The following is a 21972-nucleotide window of genomic DNA, read 5'->3' as shown; positions in this document are numbered from 1 at the left end:
CTCGCTCTGTCACCCAGGCTGGAGTCTAATGGTGTAATCTCGCCTCATTGCAACCTCCACCTCCCAGGCTCCAGTGATTCTCCTGCCTCAGCCTCCTGAGTAACTGGGATCATGGGTGTGCACCACCATGCCTGGCTAATTTTTTTGTACTTTTAGTAGAGATGGGATTTTGCTATGTTGACCAGCTGGTATTGAACTCTTGACCTCAAGTGATCCACCCGCTTTTGCTTCCCAAAATGCTGGGATTATTTGCATGAGCCACTGTGCACGACCAGCTCGGTGTCCACTTTGGACATGTCACATTACTTGCCTTGGGCTTTTGATGTCTCTGCTGAGAAATAAGGACATGGGATGAGATGGTTTCCAAGAAATTTTGCTACCATTCTCAAATGCCATTTATGACTGTTTAGCAGGGGACTGGAAGAAACCAGGGATCCTCTTAATGAGTTATGAGATCATTTGCTGACTCCTTTTCAAATCCACGTGTCAATGGTGGGTGTAAGATGGCCATAGAGAATAGCAATCCTGGAATTATTCTGGCTTGTAGGTACCGAGATTGCATGTGTAATCAAAACCTGCTGGACAGAAACGATCCTGAGTGTCTCTGGGTGTTTGGCCTCTGTTTCATTTCTTATTAAATGGGGGAGATACAGCAGGATTATAAAGACTTCAGGCAATGTCTGTAAAATGCAGACATGCCAGGTTTTTGGTAAATAGTAGCTGTTGCCCTTTTCTCTAAATCAGTTAATAAGATAAATAAAAGATTTTGCCTTATATAGTTCCTCATTCCCCTCCTGGCCACCCTCCCCCGCAAAAAAAAAAAAAAGTCCTAGAGGAAAAAATAGGAACTAACAAGATTTCTCAGATATATTGATAGCAAGTAGATATATTGTACTAGATACAGTAGAAGTAAATTTATAAGTTCATCGAGCTAAAAATATCTTTGAGATAAAATAATAAGATAGGAAGTAGTAATTCACATTTAGCAGTATTGCTTTAGGCTAATTATTTATTCAAAGAGATATCATAGCAAATGACAGGACATACCTCAGGAAACAACATACTAATGTTAGATACTTTAGTGGGTAGTGGTTAAAATCCAAGGCCTTGGGGTCAGACAGCTCTGGGATTGAGTCTCAGTTCCTCTTCAGTAGGTGTGTGATTTTAGCTAATCGTCTGAACCTTAGAAAGCCTCAGTTTTGTCATCTGTAAAATAGAGATAATAAACTATTCACCTCATAGGCTATTGTGAGGATAAGATTTGATCATGAACTTAAAGCATCTGATTACTAGGCACATAACAGGCCTTCTTAATTATAAGAGCCACCAATTTTGGGTAAAATCACATGAAATGTGACATGCTTGAAAGAATGTATCTGAGTATATAACTTCCATTATTTGAATTGATATTTATATAGGGTTTCTATACATAGTACAGTAAATAAGAGAATAATAAAAATATTGTTACCCTAATAGATGCAATGTATTAATATTATGTCACCCTTTGCATAGTTTCTTTTAATCCTTGAGCACTTTTAAGCAGTGCGTATCCAAAGGCATGGAATTGATAAATTGGAGTTTAATGTTTTTCTATATAGCTCACTTGAATATACAAACCCCTGTGGGGTACCCACTATCTTATAATTTCTTCTCATATTTGCCACATTCCTGCCAACTTGGACATTTTCTTTTTAGATTGCCTTGACAATCATAAAATAACTGTTGTTATGCCTTTTTGTTGTTGTTGTTAATCTCTCAGTTGGGAGAACCATATCACTCCTTAGTGACATAATAGGAAATAAATGCTGAGGGCCCGGCGTGATGGCTCAAACCTGTAATCCCAGTACTTTGGGTAGCTGAGGTGGGATGATTGCTTGAGGCCAGGAGTATGAGACCAGCCTAGGCAACATAGCAAGACCCTGTCTTTTTTTTTAAAGCTGAGTACAAAAGGGATACAATGAGGTGAATCTAACTAGGGTGACTAAATGAACTGATAGTGCTGTATATGGATAGAGAGACTTCGAGTTCTGAGTTGTTTCAGTATTGCCTTTAAGTAACTTCCAGCAAGCACTTGGGGAAGCATGATATGAAAGGGCAACAGGCTGTGAACTGAGATGAGCTTGGTTCAGACTCCAGCCTTCCTTTATTAACTGAGAGTCCTCAGTCCAGTTACGTGCTCTCACTTCGTCTCAGTCTCCTCATCTGTGAAGTGTGGTCACTACTTACTTGTCAGGTTGTCATGAAGGTTAGAGATAACACCAGGCATCAGGAACAGTGGTTGGTGCATAGCTCTTACATCCAGGAGCTGACTCGTGGAGCAAGAAGCTGAGTACACACATAAACATTAAGAGGCAGAATATGGCAAGTCCTTCCTAAGAAATATAAACAAAGCCTTAGGAACCTAGAAGAGAGAGTGATGTTTTCTGATTGGGGGACTGCAGGTTAGTTTCACAGAAGAGTTTGAGCTGGGCCCTGAAAGAAGAATAGGATGTTGATAAGCTATGACAGGAAGGGCCATTCCAAATGGAAGCAAGGTGTGGCCCAAAGCTGGAGAGCCCTGCTCTCTGACTGTGGGGCCTCTTCTTGTGCTGGGGCCTCAGGCCTGGCCCCTGTGACCATCCCCACAGTGTCCTCAGTGGTCTTTCTGCCTTTAGTGTCACCATGGTTGATGTGCACATGGTAGGATTCTGGTTAGATGGCGTCAAACCCACATAGCCACGTCATGGTTTTTCTCTAGTTTCTGTGTCTGCATTTCAGTAAAGGTGGTGGTAGATTAAATAATTGGTTAATTTTACTGAGTGGTACCTAACGTGCATAAGATACCTTCCTCCCATTGGGAGCACTTCTGCTTTCTGCTCAACTGTTTCCCTTTAGCCAAACTAGAAAATCATGGCTAGGAAATTAGCCTGACTCAGATTGTACTTCAGATCTTTTGAAATATTTTCCCTATCTGAGGCTTGTCCATAAATAGTTTGCCAAGTCAACAACACTCAAGGTCGTTGTAGTACTCAAAGTGCTACTACCAGGCATGGGGAGAGAGCTCCTTCCCTATTCCCTATCTGCATGAAATGAGACAGATATTTTTAGTGTTTTTTCTAGAAAATGGCTAAGATTGCTCTGCTACAACTTGATGCTATTTTGAGAATGAAAACAAAACAATGTAAAATCAAGGGACAGAAACTTAACACATTATATAAAGACCATCAGCAATGGAATGAGGCCAAGTAAACAATGTGTGTTTGTGTTTGTGTGGAAGGCTGGGACCCTGTCTTAAAATGGTGCATTGTCTTTTTATGAAAACTGAAAGGAAGAGATAGTGTTAACTGGTGCATTGTCTTTTTTTTTTTTTTGAGATGGAGTTTCACTCTTGTTGCCCAGGCTGGAGTGCAATGGTGCGATCTCGCTCACTGCAACCTTTGCCTCCCAGGTTCAAGCGATTCTCCTGCCTTAGCCTCTCAAGTAGCTGGGATTACAGGCATGCGCCCCCATGCCTGGCTAATTTTGTATGTTTAGTAGAGACGGAGTCTCACCGTGTTGGCCAGGCTGGTCTTGAACTCCTGACCTCAGGTGATCCACCCGTGTCGGCCTCCCAAATTGCTGGGATTACAGGCGTGAGCCACCGTGCCCGGCCGTGTTGTCTTTTTATGAAAACTGAAAGGAAGAGATAGTGTAACTTCTGAGCTCAACAAAGAGATAATGTGAAATAATGAATTTTCATAATGGGGCGCTTGCTACCTTTCATTTGACGCCATCTGGTTCAGATTGGAGTATTAGGGGACTCCTGTGTGTCTTTGTGGGCTGCCAGGGAGTGGGTTCCAATGGAAATACTGTCTTTTTTTCCATTTGGTGATGTACTTTATTTAGTGGGATTCATGCTATGAATGGGGTCCTGCTGTTGGTTTGATCAGAAAATATGTCATAGTCATCAATAGCAAATTATAATGAACTCAGATCCTTTTTCCATTTAGAGAGTTCATACCCTTACTTTAGATTGTTCCGGCATTCTATGAGTTTATTAATTCTTGTTTCTCCAGGATATTTTGTAAAAGAGATAAAATGAGAACTTAGGGAGGTCAGAGGACTTGCTTGTCATGGAGATCTCAATGTGCCATTTGCTTTGTCTCCCCGGCTTTGTCAGAGTAGAGACAAAGAAATGACACTTTGATCTGTAAGAGGGCTATCTCTGTAGTGTCCTAGGTTGATGCTTATGCAGCTCAGTGAATACCCAGCGATGTTCTCCACACCTTTTGTCTATGCCAGGATCTGTCTAGTGATAATTATAGGCCATCCAAGTAAAGATTTCTAATGTAATGTCCTGTAACTTAAACCTGATCATTATCCTGTTATTTTCAGGGATGTTCTTGTCATGTTTTTTTAAAAAAGTATTATGCTTTGTCAACTTATTTCTTAAATAATTTTTAAATATAACTTTGGTTGGATCCTCAAATAAAAACTTGTTATCCTTCCTAGCTTTTGTTTTTTGGGGTCTTGCATGGAACCAGAGTCTACTTAGTGCAACCAGTCTGTGCAGTGTCTCGTGAGCACTCTGCTCCTTTCCCTTTGGCTTTTCCTGGCTGGGCTGCTCTTTCTGCTCTTATTCTTTGCAGTTTTTTTTCTGTCAGTCTATTGTGATGCCTTAAGCATCACTGTGAAGATGGGGCGGGTGTTATCCCTTCTCTGAGAATGGAAAGCTGAGGCAAAAGTCAGCAGAATGGCTTGTGAAGACACAGTTGTTCCTTACTAAGTCCCGTGGCTTTATGCTGACAGCCCTTACGGTTGGGTCTCCAGCACAGACCTCCAGACTCACTTATCCAGCCGCAAGTCAGGATTGCCGGTCAGCATTTCAGTTTGGCCATAATCAACCTTTTGATTTTATCTCTTAAATCTGTGTCCCTCATTTCCCCCAGCTCAGTACATGGTAACCCTGTTCTTCCCTTGTCTTATACCAAAACCAATGCAGTCCTCCTCTTTTTCTATCACAACACAAACCCATCTCATCAGCAGATCCTATAGGTGCTACCTTTAAAATCTGTTCAGCACATGAGCACTGATGTTCACTTCCCTGTTGCCCACTCCAGTCCCGGCTACTGTTGTTTCTTGTCTCAATTATTGCCTTGATCAGATCATGTCATTCCTCCTATTTCCCTGGGTGTGAGCCCTTGGCTTCTCTTGCCTCTGTCTCTGCCCTCCCCTGCCATCATCCTCTGCTCGCAGTTCCGTGGGCATCCATATTGCTCTTCTGTGAACACCTTGGGCACGTATCACCCCATGGCTTTTGTGCTTGCTCATTCCTCTATGGAGCACTCTTCCTGCACTCTGTGCCAGCCAGTCCATCCCCTGACAGGTCTCTGCTCAGACTCCCTCGATCAGGGCCCTTGTTGACCTCCCTATATAAAGTGGACTTTCCCTCTGTCACTCTCTGTCTCCCTAAGCCAGCTTCCTTCTCCTTCTTAGCACTTATCACCTCTTACATTTGTGTCAATCTTTTATTGTCAGGTCACTCACTGTGGAAACTCTTTCACTGCTGAATTCACAAGGAGTTGCTGCTCAAAAAATTTCTGTTAAAATGGCTCAGTGCATAAATGCTATGAAAAGCTACAGCATTAAAATAGATAACGTGCCCTGACTGTGTATTTGATAGGTTCAAACTTACAATTTAGTTACTATGAAATATTTCCATTGCTGTTGATCAAATACATGTATATTTCTGAAGAACTAATGTGCAAAGTTTAGGATAACTTTGGAAGAACACAAAGAACAGAGGAAGAACATGTTTTAAGTCTTTTTTTTCCCCCCTTCTTTCCTTTGTCCATACAGGATTTACAGCTGTTGGAGGATGGTGATCTGACTGTGATAGGAGATCGGGGAACCACGCTGAGTGGAGGGCAGAAAGCACGGGTGAACCTTGCAAGGTAAGTTGCATTTCAGCAGCCACTATGCCGGTGTCTTTTGATACCTTCCAGTGGTGGTGAGCACATAGGACCCGCTTACTGTGTATTGCGTCCTGTGTGAAGCACCTTCTTGGATTATTCTGTTGGCATTTGAATGAACATCCCAGTTGTTGAAAGTTGTCATGTTCCTGGGTGAGAGTCTGATATCTCTTTGTATTTTCTAGAGCAGTGTATCAAGATGCTGACATCTATCTCCTGGACGATCCTCTCAGTGCAGTAGATGCGGAAGTTAGCAGACACTTGTTCGAACTGTGAGTGTGTTTGTGTCTTAAGTCATTTCTGCTTTTCCAGAGCCATTTCGAGTTGGCTCAGGAAAGCCTTTATGGCTTTCAGCTCATCTTGCTCTGGTGTCCGCTCCCCTCCCCACAGTCCCCTGCTTCCCTGAAGATCCATTTTAGAGAAATTTTGCAGAAATACAAGGTCAAGGTAGGAAAATATACAAAGTGATTTCAGTGTGTTGCAGTGAGTGGAGTGTATCATGTTTTAGGGAGTTGAGAAACAGATGGCAAATTTTGCAAGTTTTCCCCTACTAGTAATTACAGTTGATAACCAAGAAACTGCTGATGGACCAGGCCCCGGAGATAGGAAAGATGGTACGCCATTTTTCAATGGAAGGATGGCACTTGGCAACCTGGGCCTTGTCTTTCAGCTCTTTTCCTCCATCATTTCTCTATGACAGGTTAGAAGTGAGGTCCTTGGGACCAACATAGGGCTTTCTTGGGAAGGCTTTTTTGCTCTTTACATACTAATCTGTCAGTTTAGAGATAACCTACTAGTAAAATCTAGAATTTAAGAATGATTTGCTCCATAGTAGACTGTGGTTTCAAGAATCTAATGTTGCTTCATGGATTCTTACCAGAGTGAACACTTAAAACCCACAGACACGTAGGCCTGGTTTGCCTTTGAAACTAGTTGTCTAGAATCTGGCTTCCCTCCCAACTCTTACGTGGTGTTTCTGCGATTTGCTTTCTTTGGCTCTTGCTTAGACACTGAGCCATGGAGGTAGAACTACTCTGGAATCTTTTCTGTATATTCTGTAACCTCATGTGTGCCGACTGACACTTCCTACGTAGTCTAGACTGGCCTTTTTGAAAGCATTGTGAACTGGTTTTTCTAAAACAGCACTCACATCTGCCCCACAGTCAGCTTCCTGTTTTTCGCCTTGTTAAAGTCAGTGAGCCTTTCCCACTCATTGTAGCCCTTCTGCGCACACTGAGGTAGATGCTCCTGCAGATGCTACTGCATGAAACATCTTCGCTTGCAGAGGAGGGCAGTCAGCCACAGAGAAGATAAGCACCCATGCTGGGCTGAGTGAGAGAGAGACAAGTTCAGATTTCATTCTTGCCCATAAGGAATTTGACTCTGCATGGATCAAGACTAAGTGCATGGGAAAAGTTCAACAGACCCCAAGGCTTAGGGGATTTCAATATAGGACAATCTATTTTATTATTATTATTTTTTTAGATAGGATCTCGCTCTGTTGCCCAGGCTGGAGTGCAGTGGTGCATTCTCAGCTCATTGCAGCCTCGACCTCCTGGGTTCAAGAGATTCTCCTGCCTCAGCCTCCTGGGTAGCTGTGACTACAGGCTAGCACCACCATGCCCAGCTCATTCTGTGTTTTTTTGAAGAGAGGGGGCTTTGCCATGTTGTCTAGGCTGGTCTCCCTATGTTGCCCAGGCTGGTCTCGAACTCCTGGGCTCAAGGGATCCACCCCCCTCGGCTTCCTGGAGTGCTGAGATTACAGGTGTGAGCCCCTGCACCTGGCATACGACAATCTTTTTTTTTAAATGGAAGAAGTGGGCAGCAGAGATTGGAAAGGTCACTGAGGGCCGGGCTTGGCTGGAAGTAGCCTGTGGTCCTGCAGGCTGGTAAGGGTTTGTGGTGGCTGAGAGTAGGATTCAATTCCTTTGAAAGAAATAGTAGAAGCAGAGGTGTGCAGACGGGAAGGAGTGAGGCCTGTGGGAAGGACAGCAGGCAGGTACCTGTTCCTGTGGTGGGGGATAGAGAAGGTACCATGAGAGAAAGCTCTGGAAGTCCTGTGTTGGCCAGCCAGGGCTGCCCTCACAAAATGCCACAGGCTGGGGGGCTTCCACAGCGGCAGGTTGTTTCTGCAGAGTTCTGGAGACTGCATGTGTGAGATCAATGCATCTGCAGGTGCAGCTCCTCCCGAGGGCTTTCTTGGCCTGCTGATGGCTGCCTTCTCACCCTTTTCTCCTTGTGTCTCTGTATCCAAATCTCCTCTTCCTGAAAAGACACCAGTCAGATTAGAGTAGGGCCCACCCTCACGGCCTCATTTTAGCGTAATTACTTCTGTAAAGGTTCTGTGTTGGCCGGGCACTGTGGCCCACGCCTGTAATCCCAGCACTTTGGGAAGCCGAGGCAGGCAGATCACCTGAGGAGTTCGAGACCAGCCTGGCCAACGTGGTGAAACCCCATCTCTACTAAAAATACAAAAATCAGTGGTGGATGGTGGCGGGTGCCTGTAATCCCAGCTACTCTGGAGGCTGAAGCAGGAGAATTGCTTGAACCCAGGAGGTGGAGTTTGCAGTGAGCCGAGATAGCGCCATTGCACTCCAGCCTGGATGACAAGTGAGATTCTGTCTCAAAAATAATAATAATAAAAAAAAAATTTTAAAAAGGTTCTCTGTTCAATTTCTAAGGTGCTGGGGTGAGGGCTGGAACATAGGAACTTTGAGGGGAGCATGGTTCAGTCCATAACAGGTCCTGGATAGCAAAGTGGATAGCGAGTCGGCTGTGTGAGAGTAACTCATCTCTGGGCTCTGGATTCCAGGGGTTTGGACATGAAGTCATCCACTGAGCATGGGGCTCTACGTGGGTTCCTGAATGTTTACCCACCAGAGTGCATATGCAAAATGTGCCTGGTATGGGATGATGAAGTGGATGTGTATGATGGTGATGGTTGCACAGTGGTGTGTATGTACTTAGCGCGACCAAGCTATACACTTAAAAATGGTGTAAATGGTAACTGTTATGTCATGTCTATTTTTCCACAACCAAAAAAAACGTGGATGGCAGCGTTGAATCTTTCTGAATGCAGAGTGCAGGATAAGCTGGCACTTGACGTTGCTGCAGCAGTCTGATCGGAGCCTCGTTTCCTGCTCCCTCCTCATCGTGCCTTGATGAATTTTCCATTTCGCCGAGAAGGGCCTCTGTGGCTTGCTCGAGTCTTGCGCGAGGCCCCACCAGTTCTTTATCACTCAAACAACAATTCCCGGTGGGACACTGTTTAGAGTCGCCGCGGGGAAGGAGGAAGGTATTTTCATTGCTGAGTATCAGTGTGCGTATCGCACAAGCTCCCCCAGATTTTCATTTGAACACAGGAGGTATTTATAAAGTCCTCTTGCACCTTTAAGGATTAATGACTTTGGATATATGCTTGTTAGAAGCAAGCTTGTTAAAATTGTTGTTTGCTAATCAGAATCACATTCTTTGGGGAAACTTAGGGCAGGGAGCACGAATGCAATTTAGGAAATCACTCAGCAGCAACTGGAGAATGTTCTCAACGAGTTAGAAAATTGGATTGAACAATATGCTATGAAAGATGGCGGTTGTGTTGAAGCTTAGAAATGTGAAGTGTTTTGTATTAAAAGTGAATGAATTACACTTCTATTTGCCATTAACAGTTTTACTTCAATCATGAATATATATTGAGAGTTGTTAAGAGTTGTGTTTTACAACTATATGTTGCAAACACTAAGTGGATTTTATCACATACAAAAAGTGAGGGGCACTTAGATTAAAGGATGCTAATCCAATTTGTTGCCTGCTATAGATGTGGTTGTGTTCTAGAAAGCCTCAAATTCTCAGACCCCTGCCTCTTTGAGTCTCCTAATCAGATCTCCCACACTGTTGCCTACCTATTTGTCTTAGTCCATTCAGGCTGCTGATTCAAAATAGCATAAACTAGGTACTCCATATAAACAATAGAAAATTGTTTCTACAGTTCTGGAGGACAAGATTCAAGATCAAGGCGCCAGCAGTTTTGGTGCCTGGAGAGGGCTCACGCTCTGGTTCATAGACAGCTGTCTTGTCACTGTGGAAGGTGTACGGCAGCTTCCCTGGGCTGGCCCCTTCTACTAATACCATTCGTGTTGGCAGATTCTCATGAAATAGGCCTCACCTCCTAATACCATTACATTGGTGATTAGGGTTCAGTAGGAATTTGGGGAGGGCCACAAACATTCAGGCACAGCACTAGTTCACCTTCCCGCTTTCAGTTCCTAGAGGAACTTTTAAGCTACAGTTCTAAGTCCTCGAATGGCAAATTGCCCTTTGCAGTCTGCCCCATTCACCTTTCCAACCCTTGCCATGCAAGACCAGTCCTCCAGCCACGCACACTTCTTTGGGGTGCCTGGAAGGAGTTGTGACTTTCTCACGTCTGCCTGTCTGTAAGGGTATTTTTCCTGCTGTTGGACAACCAGGGATAGTTTGCCTGGGCAAAAGAGAAAAATGAAAGACACAGATCCTACCTCCTGCCTTTCTCTTCTGCTCCTCGGAGGGCATGGCGCTTTCTCTGTCTGCCCACAGCCCTCAATGAGCTGCTCTTGATCCACCTATGTGTTCTTCCCTCCAGCCCCCGCACTAGACTGTGAATGCATGAAGGTGCCTTTGCACAGTGCATTTGTGCCCCGGGACCATTGCACCTGCTGTATCTGCCAGGAATGCTTCCCCCAGAGAGTCTCACGGCTCATACATCACCTCCTTGCAGAGAGGACTTTCCTGGCCACTCCCTCTAAAGTACAACCTTTGCCTGGCTGTCTCTTCATGGTTTACTTTACTATCCAATAGTGTGTTTTCTGTGTTTGTGTAGTGAGTGTCCCTACACGACTCAGGGTGTTGTCTGTTTGCTTGACCAGTGGATGTATCCTCATCACTTAGAGTAGTCCCTGGTACTTCGTCAGCACTCAGCAAATGTATCTTAACTGAATGAATGAAGGTAGTGACTGTATCTGTCCCTCTCTCCCTCCCTCCATCCCTTCCTTCCTTTTTTGACAGAGTTTTGCCCTGTCACCCAGGCTGAAGTGCAATGGCATGATCACGGCCCACTGCAACTTCTACCTCCTGGGCTCAAGTGATCCTCCCGAGTAGCTGGGACTACAAGTGCACACCACCACACCCGGCTGAGTTTCATGTTTTTTGTAGAGATGGGATCTCTCCGTGTTGCCCAGACTGGCCTTTAACTCCTGGGCTCAAAAGATCCTCCTGCCTTAGCCTCCCAAAGTGCTGGGATTATAGGTGTGAGCCACTGCACCAACTGACTATATCTTTCTCACTTGTGTCACCTCCAACATTGTATGTGTCAGCTCTTAATGTTGTCTTTTTTTTTTTTTTTTCCTTTTTGAGACAGAGTCTCGCTCTGTTGCCCAGGCTGGAGTGCAGTGGCATGATCTTGGATCACTGCAGGCCTCCTGGGTTCTAGCAATTCTTGTGCCTCAGCCAGCCGAGTAGCTGGGATTACAGGCATGGGTGACCACATCCAGCTAATTTTTGTATTTTTAGTAGAGATGGGATTTCACCATGTTGCTTGAACTCCTGACCTCAAGTGATCTGTCTGCCTCAGCCTTCCAAAGTGCTGGAATTATAGGCGTGAGCCCCCGTGGCTGGCCTCTTAACCTAGTCTTTATGTAGGATTAGAGTTAAATAGCTCATTGCTACATCAATCACTTATTATTTGTTTGTTTTATGGCATGACTGGAAGATTTTTACTCTTAATAATTTGGAAAGTATTTTTTGAGATTTGCCTAAGAAGCATAATTTAGAAAAAATTTCAAGCCATCAATTACAATGTTAGTGTAATTATTTCTGTTATCTCATCTACAATGGAAGATGTTAGGAAGAAAACATTTTGAAACCTTTGAGTTGGCTGATACTGGACATAGCACCCATCAGATCTGATCATTAACATCTCCCTTTAGATATGTATATAAAAGGATTAATGGCAGCCAATCTTGAAATAAAGGGAAACGGTTTCATTAAAAGCTTTAGTACTAAACCTGAAGAGGGGTATAAGTACTAAACCTGAAGAGGTATACTAGATTGAGCAACTTAGTTTTGAAATAAGCCAAACTAAGATATGTGAAAGGGGAAAAAATAATCCTTTTGGACGTAAAGGATGAAGTGATAGTTTACGTATCTGCAGTCTGGAGTTGTAGTTCTGATCACAGGCACTGTCTCTCCAATACTTGCTTATGACTTCTCAGTCCTGAATTTCTAAAAGCAGTGGCTGCATATGAGGAAGACTGGAGGACAGGGCCAACACTTATTGAGCATGAGATATGTTCTTGGCCATTGTTACAGATTAATGCTTTTCTTTTCTATTTCTTTCTTTTTTTTTTTTCTCCTTTTTTTCTTTTTGAGACAGGGTCTTACTCTGCCAACCAGGCTGGAGTGCAGTGGTGTGATGACGGCTCACTGTAGCCTCAACCTCCTGGGCTCAAGTGATTCTCCCACCTTAGCCTCCCTTCTAGCTGGGACTACAGGTGTGTGCCACCACACCCGGCTAATTTTTTTTTTTTTGTAGCTCCCAGGAGTCTACGTTTACAATGTAGGAGAACTTTGAGTGGGTACCGTAGAAAACAAACAAATGCCAGAAAACTTGATGGTTGAATACTGAGGTGGGTCTTATCTTTGAGCCATATGGTTTGGACTGTTTGGATTCTGTTTTTCCATTTTCTTATTCAGACTGTTTAGGACTAATGAGAGAAGTTTTGCTTCCTGGATGAGACCAAGAATACTGCGGAGAGTCACATGTCACTAACATTTGTTTTCCTATCTAGTTTTATTTTTGAAGAAGAGTCTGGAAAATGCACTCTGGCAAAGGTTACCAAGAATCTAAGCCTTTTTGCGGGGGGTGGGGGGGTGTTAATATGTGCATTATAAATTATCATCCAAGAAACTGTCCAAGAAAAATGCCGCGTCGTTACATGACCTCGATCTTTCTTTCTCCCCTGCAATCCTACACAGCAATAAAATAATTAGTGTTTTAGTTAAGTCAAGTTTTTGAATGTCTATGTTAAACTAAGTTTTAGGAAAAAAAATTACACTTACTGCCTCCTTCCCAGAAAACTTTTGAGGATTTCACCACAGCAAGGCTCGTATTTGCTGCTGGTGGTTTTGAGGACCTAGCCGGCTTTATTGGCTTATATTTGTATTTAGTTTGTATTTAACCTCTAGATCTTTGACTACTGTGTTGTCTTTGACTACGGTTTCAAAATGTATGTTTTTCAATGTGGAGCACCCCATTCATGCATTTTTTCACCCTGTGCCTTTTACATTTATAGGTGTATTTGTCAAACTTTGCATGAGAAGATCACAATTTTAGTGACTCATCAGTTGCAGTACCTCAAAGCTGCAAGTCAGATTCTGATATTGAAAGATGTAAGTAGTTTCTAGAGGTCTCCCGAACTTGCAAGTACTTGGGTGTGTTGAATCCCCTTCTTCCTCCATTTCATGTTCCTTTCTTCTCAGAGCTGGGATTCATGTTTTTAAGTATTAACTCAAAAGACTTGTAGAAATGTCATTATTACATGCTAAACCATATTACCGTAAAGTATGTAAAATTGCTACCTCAAGGTTACTACATTGTTAAAGAAAATGATGCTGTTTTAATTTAGAACTTTTTGTTTACCTCTTCCATGACTTAATTCAAATTATATTATTTGGAAATTACAGATTCTAAGACCTGTTTGTATCCATTTAATTGTCATGCATAGTTTGGCTAAAGATCCTCTTCTATTAATAGCAGAAATGGCTGGGCACAGTGACTCAGGCCTGTAATGCCAGCACTTTGGGAGGCCGAGGCAGGCAGATCACCTGAGGTCAGGAGTTCAAGACCAGCCTGTCTAACACGGTGAAACCCCATCTCTACTAAAAATACAAAAAATTAGCCCAGCATGATGGTGCACACTTGTAGTCCCAGCTACTCGGGAGGCTGAGGCAGGAGAATCGCTTGAACCCGGGAGGCGGAGGTTGTAGTAAGCCGAGATCATGCCATTGCACTCCAGCCTGGGCTACAGAGTGAGACTCTGTCTCAAAAAAATAAAAATTAAAAAATAATAATAATAGCAGCAACACAGTTGGATAACTGAGCAACCCCTAGTCACAGCACCCACTTTCCTGGAATAGCCAGCAGTTAGTGTCACTGCACAGGAATTTTTGAGTGCCTGATATGTGTGAGAGCTGGTATAGCTATAAGTAAGACAAAGTCCTTGCCATCGTCAGGCTGACATTCTTCCTGGAGATAGATGCAAGGAAGGAAATAGAGGGGTGGGGTTGCCTCGCTGGGACTTGAGGTACAATGACGTGAAGGTGCTGACCATGCGGTCACCTGGGGAGGGCATCTGAGGCAGGGGACTGGCAGTGGGGTCCTAAAGCTGGAAGTTACCTGGTATGTTTACAGGAACATCAGGGAGGAGCAGAGCAAGCCAGGGAGAGCCTGGAGAAAGGTGGGCTCAGAGCAGTGGTCAGAGGCCCTGGAGTTAGGATAGAGGCTGCTGGACAGTCCAGAGCAGTGGAGTGACATGGTTTGATCTGTGATTTTAAGAGATCCTCTTTGTTGTTGGCTGGAGGAGCTACAGCAGAAGTAACTTGAAGTCTTAGTGGTTCACAAGACAGAAATAAGGGGTTGGTCTAGTGTGTCAGTTTCCTAGGGCTGCCAGAACAAAGTGCCACACATTAGGCAGCTTACAACAACAGAAATGTATTGTCTCACTGTTCTGAGGCCGCAAGTCCAAAATCAAGGTGTCCGCAGGGCCGCGCTCTCTGAAGGCTTCAGGGGAGAATCCTTCCTCGCCTCTCCCACTTTCTGGGGTTTTGCTGGTACTCACTGTTGATCCTTGGCTGGCAGTACAGCCCTTCAGTCTCTGCCTCTGTTGTCACATGGCGTTGTCGCTGTGTCTCTCTGGCTTTCTTCCTATAAGGACATCAGTCACTGGACCTAGGGCCCACCCTACTCCGGTATGACCTCATCTGGTCTTGATTGTATCTGCAAAAATCCAGTTTAGAAAAAAAAGGCCACATTCACAGGTAACAGGATTTAGGACTCGAACATATCTTTTTAGGGGGTCATGGTCACCATTCAACCTATAAGAGCTAGCGTGGCCGGGGACATGGAGGTTAGTGAGAACTTCTCAGCCCAGCGGTGGTTTCATGCAGCACTCCTTGGCTTGTTGCCTCTTGCCTCAGTACCCTGGTCCTTAACCCTTCTCTGTTCCAGGCCCTGGTCAAATTCCTGATTGTGGGTCTGAAACCCGCTTAGTGTCTTCAAATGTTTTAATGTTTCTCCTCCCGCAATTTCTTAATAAAACGATGGAAATAACAAAAACGAGTGTTAATTATATTTTATAAGATCTGTGTGCACCGTTCTCCAAGGGAGATAAATTTCACATTATTGCAACAAATGGGGTATATAATGATAGCAAAGCTCTCGCAAGTCTTGTGTGTAAGCCCCTCCTTGCTGCCTAAAGAACAGTGAGGAATCTGTCCACTGAAGTCCCGGCAAGTGAATTCTCACCCTTAAGAGGATTATCAAAGGCAGAACTGCTGCCTCTTCAGAAGTGGTTCCGTGTGCTGGCTCTTCCCCACTCCCCCAGGAATAGGGAGCCTGGGTTCCTCAAACTTGAAAACAAGTAATTTCTTATGCAGAGGGCTGAGACTAGTGTGGCAAAACCTGAATGCTGGTACATTAGAATAAAATCTGTGGGTGGTAGAATAATCTTTCTCCAAAACAACCATTTGGCGAGGCGCGGTGGCTCATGCCTGTAATCCCAGCAATTTGGGAGGTCAAGGTGTGGGGGGGATCACTTGAGGTCAGGAGTTCAAGACCAACCTGGCCAACATGGTGAAAACCCATCTCTACCGAAAATACAAAAAAATTAGCTGGGCCTGGTGGTGCTTGCCTGTGATCCCAGCTACTCAGGAGCCTGAGGCAGGAGAATCACTTGAACCTGGGAGGCGAAGGTTGCAGTGAGCCGAGATTGCGCCATTGCACTCCAGCCTGGGCAACAGACTGAGACCCTACCACGCACACACAAACCGTTTTTCCACTGGTGGGCACCCAGGATGAATGTGTGTCCGTTCTTGCTTCTTGCTGTCGACCCAGCCCCTTCCCTAACAGCAGACAGAGCACGGTTGCCCCTCGGAACCCACTCTGCATTGCTCCTCAGTACTCGGCTTCTGAGGAAAACTGCCATCTCAGTACCAGTAGGAGTTTCCTTGTGCGTCTTACAGATACTATGTGAAAAGTGGTCATTTCATCAAACTAGGTGTGTCACTTTTACCTCCTGTGTGGAAGAAGACACAATGTATCATGAAGCATTTTTGAATTCTCCAGTTATCAAACTGGTCCAAAGGGCCCAAGGTGTCATTGGATTTTCCTCAGTGGACCCACCTTTTGGGGGTGGGGAGGATTGGGGTAGCAGGGAGGGTCCTGGCCACCTTCCCCCACCTGACTTGCCTTAGCCAGGAGCTGCTCTCCTTTGATTTGTTTTGTATTCTGGGAGTTTGCCTAATATTTTGTTTGCTGCTGTTTGAGGAAATCAGTTGGGTCTCATTTCATGGGGTACACAAATAGTAAAGATATTTGTACATTATTTTCTATGACTTTGTAAGGAGAGAAAACTGCAAGGTTGTGTCCCATGGAATGTCGAATTTTCAATTAGGAACTCCCTGAGTCTTTGGGGCAATTATTTATTTATTTATTTATTTATTTATTTATGAAATGGAGTTTCGCTCTTGTCATCCAGGCTGGAGTGCAGTGGCTTGATCTCTGCTCACTGCAACCTCCGCCTTCTGGGTTCAAGTGATTCTCCTGCCTCAGCCTCCCGAGTAGTTAGGATTACAGATGCCCGGCTAATTTTTTTGTATTTTTAGTAGAGGTGGGGTTTCATCATGTTGGCCAGGCTGGTCTTGAACTCCTGACCTCAGGTGATCCACCTGCCTTGGTCTTCCAAAGTGCTGGGATTTCAGGTGTGAGCCACTGCACCTGGCCTGTGGGGCAATTTTAGAGTAAAGACCATGAAGGTGCAGTTCATGGGGTCTGTGTCCAAGTCTGGTTCCCACACGCCTTTTTCCAGCAGGGCCCATGGCCAGTGGAGGCTTGTGGAGTGCTTCCTACCTGTGCAGATATGCCTGTTCCTACCTCCCTATCAGTGTTAGGTTTCTTTCCTGGAATATCCTCCTCAATTTACTCATTCCTTCAATTCTTATTGCATAAGGTTTATCACAGTTTTCATGTTCTGTAATAAGACTACCAATACGGTCACCAACATCTGTGTGATAATGATTGCCATGTAACACACTATTACCATTTTAAAAATATTCTTCAGGACCTAACACAGGGTCTGGCTGAGAACAGAACACTCAGTTGTGTATCAAGTTGAATTGTATTAGATTTGTCAACTAGGATTCCGGACCTAAGTATAATCATAACTTAAGATCAGTTACTTTTTCTGGATTAGAATTAGATTAGGTTAACGTTATCACCTGCACATGTAGCTCTCTGAAATTCTTTATTTTTATTTTAGGGTAAAATGGTGCAGAAGGGGACTTACACTGAGTTCCTAAAATCTGGTATAGATTTTGGCTCCCTTTTAAAGAAGGACAACGAGGAAAGTGAACAACCTCCAGTTCCAGGAACTCCCACACTGAGGAATCGTACCTTCTCAGAGTCTTCGGTTTGGTCTCAACAATCTTCTAGACCCTCCTTGAAAGATGGTGCTCTGGAGAGCCAAGATGTGAGTTCACCTCCTCTTACAACATGGCCTGGTTTTGTTCACTGTTAATGGCCTTATGGATCTTTGGTCTACTCTGTTCAAAGCTTCATCTTTTGTCCCAAAGTGAATTCTGTGGTTTCAGGGCTCTATTCCATGATATTGGTAGATTAAAACAGAACCAAGGCAAACAACCCTGGTTGGAGTTATCCTTTGTGTGTAGGCTGGGGAATGTCAAGGAGATGAGTAGCGGGTGTGTATGCTGGTGCAAGTCCTAAGCTGTGTGTGACTCACACTAATACTACAATTCTTGAATTTACTGTAGTGAAATCCTACTTAGTCTGGTGGCCCCCGACTTCTCTTTGCATCTGGAGGCATAATTTGAAGACCCCCTTAGAGAAAGTCCTGCTGTGGGCCACATGAAATTAGCCACTTTTCCTGTATGTTGGAATGTTCTGATGCTGCAGGTGGCTGATGTAGGTATTTTGCCCTGTTGTCAGATGGTTTATGTTAGGCCAGAAGTAGCATGTGCAAAGACCCAACAGTTCCTGACACACAGCAGCCCAACTTCCTTCTTTACCTTTCAAGAATAGGAGCTGCATCTTACTCACCTTGGTGTTCCCAGTGGCCAGCATAGAGCTGCTCAATACATCTTCAGAGTATGTGAATCTCATGCCTTCTAAGTCCTCCGGGCAGAAATGTACCAGAGCTCACTTAAAAGCATAGATATTCCTTGCCACACAAACCCTGACTATCCAAATCCAGGAGCCTGAAGGATTCTTGCAGATATTCAGATTAGGCCCTCACATGCCAAATTATCAGGAGTCAATTTCTGAAACTCAGGAACCAAATAGATTAGGATCATATGCTATCCCTTCCTTTCCAAACTCTGGTTACTGAGAATCACTGCTTGACCCCAGTTACTGTGTTGAGCTCATGTTTTGACCCCCTGCTCTTTTATGTTTCCATCTTGAGTGATGCAGTTGAGAGTTCCATATCTTTTTGTATATGATTTTGGAACAAGTTTCTGTATTGACACTTGAATTTGGGTGTGCTAGGTAAGTGCTGAACATCCTGATGTCATCCTTCCAGCAAGCCACGCCACAATGTACAAATGATATTTCCTTTTCTCTAGTAGAACCTTGAAAGTGGGATGGCTGGGTCCAAGGATTAGTGCATATAGCTGGGTGTGGTGGCTCATGCCTGCAGTCCCAGCACTTTGGAAGTCTGAGGTGAGAGGATCACCTGAGGTCAGGAGTTCCAGATCAGCCTGGCCAACATGGTGAAAACCTGTCTTCACTAAAAAATACAAAAAATTAGCCAGGCGTGGTAGCAGGCATCTGTAATCCCTGCTACTCAGGAGGCTGAGGCAGGATAATTGCTTGAACCTAGGAGGCAGAGGTTGCAGTGAGCCAAGATCGCGCCACTACACTCCAGCCTGGGAAACATGAGCAAAATTCTGAGTCAAAAAAAAATTAAATAAATAAAAATAAGTGGATGTATAGTTTGGCTAGCTATTTCCACACCCTTCTCCACAGGAGATGGATCATTTTGGACTTCTGCCTGTTTCCCCACAGCTTTGTCAACAGAGTGCATTGTCATCTTTGGGAACAGTTTTGTATACTGTTTTGTCTCTTACCACCTTTTTTCCTTTGCAGACAGAGAATGTCCCAGTTACACTATCAGAGGAGAACCGTTCTGAAGGAAAAGTTGGTTTTCAGGCCTATAAGAATTACTTCAGAGCTGGTGCTCACTGGATTGTCTTCATTTTCCTTATTCTCCTAAACACTGCAGCTCAGGTAAATAATGACATTTGTTTTGCGCCCTCAAAATGGTATTTACAGTACCTATGTTTATGCTATTATGACTGCATCTTGCAGTTCACTTGGGGTCTGAATTGAAATGTGCTGTCTTTGGTGGAACAAAGTGAGGGCTGCCTACTGGTGTTCCGTGTCCATTACAAAGACCTTCTGCGAAAAAAGGGTATCTTTCAATGATTTTAAAATGGAATATGCGTTTTCTTGAACTCTTGATATCTGGGAGTTTGGGCTTGGCACAGACCTGAGCTGGAAGAACTATGCGAGTTCTCTGAGCTTTTTATTCTTTCTTTTTTTTTTTTTTTTTTTTTTTTTGAGACGGAGTTTTGCTCTGTTGCCCAGGTTGGAGTGCAGTGGCGCGATCTTGGCTCACTTCAACCTCTGCCTCTGGGGTTTAAGCAATTCTCCTGTCTCAGCCTCCGGAGTAGGTGGGACTACAGGCACATGTGCCACCACGCCCAGCTAGGCTAATTTTTATATTTTTAATAGAGATAGGGTTTCACTATGTTGTCCAGGCTGGTCGCGAACTCCTGGCCTTAAGTTGATCCGCCTGCCTCAGCCTCCCAAAGTGCTGGGGTTTACAAGCATGAGCCACCACGCCCGGCTTTGAGGGCTTTCTTTCGGTTGTCCATGTTAGCGATTTAGAGTTCTGAGTTGGTAAGTCATGCCCAAGTTTGATTTTTGTCTTTGTTGTTTCTCCCCTCCTAGGTTGCCTATGTGCTTCAAGATTGGTGGCTTTCATACTGGTAAGTTATTTCTGGTCTGATGTATGAAATACTCCAAAATCAGTAAGAAGACTCGCTTTTCCATAGAGTTAGAGGGAGGTGTTTGTTGATCCTTCTCTTCTAATCCTCACTTAGTTTACCCGAAGAAAAATTAGAGTGCTTGCTAGTGGAGTGTAAACTGCGGTGGTCTCCACCCATGTCTGATCCGCGGCATCATGTTCACAGACAGTTTCGGGAACTGAAAGTTATGATTTAAATTGAATTTTTATAAGGTAGATAGACACAAGACTAAGTGAGCTGAGAATCATTTTCCAGCATGAAGCATTTCTCCCAAATTGTGGTTCATTTTTTAAAAAATGTATTTATCTAAATTCCATATATAGCTTAATATTTTTTTCTCCCCATGTTCCATAGGGCAAACAAACAAAGTATGCTAAATGTCACTGTAAATGGAGGAGGAAATGTAACCGAGAAGCTAGATCTTAACTGGTACTTAGGAATTTATTCAGGTAAAGTTTAATCATTTGGTGTATTGTATGAGAGGCTGAGGTGCTTACAATGAGCCTGTGTGAGTAACTAGGGCTTCCAGGAGTAATTCAGTAATGTCTTAACAGAGCAGGAGTCTCAGTCGAATTTACTCTGTGAATTAATTAGAATAATTATTTTAAAAATCTACTAGAAGAGAGGTTGACTGAAGACTCTTAATTTGCTCTGTACTGGATTTTGAAAGTTAAACCAGGATTGAGCATTCAGAAAATCAGCCACTGGAAATATGTGGCTATTGTCTATTCTAATAGGTTGCTTTAGCTAAATCTTATATCATTATACGGATGGGCAGGGGGATTAGAAACGGATCCCCACCCTGTGGTTCGGATTGTTCCAATTCTGTCTAAATAAACCCTGGCTTTTATTGAACTTGGATGAAATCCTCTGGCAGCAAGGCCCCCAAAATAAAAGCATTATTCCCTCCCAGGTATGCAAAGCTCCCTTCAGCACTGCTCATCTCCTGGGCTTCACTAATTACTTAAGAGGGAAGCTGAGCAGGGAAAAATCCAGTGTCTGGGAATTAGGATGCCTTCTATTTCTTACCTTGAGATCACAATGTTATCGCGTCCCCAACTGTGTGATTAATTTAACATTTGGCTTGCCAGACTAATATTAACGCCACACTCTGTTTTCACAAGAGTGCTTAGAATGTATGTAGCATTACATACTGTTTAAAGGAAATCTTCATCTAAAATTTTAAATATTTCCATAGGAAATGCTCCTACAAGCTTTCCTCAGAGATAGAGTGAGTTATCTTTGTAAGAACCTACTCAGTGAAATTTGGTGTTTATTTCATCAATCGCTTGCTAAGAAATCTAAATCCGTTAGTTGTTTACCTTCCAATTGATGGACTATGTGAAAACTAAAGGAAGAAGGAAATCTATTGTGTTCTATTATGTTCGTGTAGGATGGCAGGCTAAGGATAATGCCCGTTGTTGGAGTTAGGAATTTGAGCTGCTTTCAGAGGTTAAATAACAGTGACATGTCATCTGAAAGGGAAATATTTGTTATAGAAGTTACCCCCACTGTATTTAGCATTGTGAATTAAGAGATGTTAGGGAAGCTCTTTTAATTTCTATGTGAATAATGGATCCTCATTCATGTCTTAATAAAATGTATGATTTATTTTATTCATTTAAAAATGTCTTGTGTCTATGTAACACAGTGGGGGATTAGTTGCTTATTTAGATTAATTATCTTATGT

General features: G+C 43.6%; 1 protein-coding gene across 3 annotated transcripts in view; it reads left to right on the top strand.

The window, feature by feature from the left end:
- ABCC4 (ATP binding cassette subfamily C member 4 (PEL blood group)) overlaps nucleotides 1–21972 on the top strand; it is a 282705-nt gene that overhangs the window by 117437 nt on the left and 143296 nt on the right. For all 3 annotated transcript variants that reach the window (XM_034936857.3, XM_055096905.2, XM_055096906.2), the window contains 7 exons: nucleotides 5818–5912; nucleotides 6116–6202; nucleotides 13253–13349; nucleotides 17495–17704; nucleotides 19339–19479; nucleotides 20206–20243; nucleotides 20637–20731. In XM_034936857.3, the coding sequence (XP_034792748.3) occupies nucleotides 5818–5912; nucleotides 6116–6202; nucleotides 13253–13349; nucleotides 17495–17704; nucleotides 19339–19479; nucleotides 20206–20243; nucleotides 20637–20731 (763 nt within the window). The remainder of the gene's footprint in view (nucleotides 1–5817; nucleotides 5913–6115; nucleotides 6203–13252; nucleotides 13350–17494; nucleotides 17705–19338; nucleotides 19480–20205; nucleotides 20244–20636; nucleotides 20732–21972) is intronic.

Source organism: Pan paniscus, chromosome 14, assembly GCF_029289425.2.
Source record: "Pan paniscus chromosome 14, NHGRI_mPanPan1-v2.0_pri, whole genome shotgun sequence".
NCBI lineage: Eukaryota > Metazoa > Chordata > Mammalia > Primates > Hominidae > Pan > Pan paniscus.
This window is presented reverse-complemented; position numbering and strand designations above follow the sequence as displayed.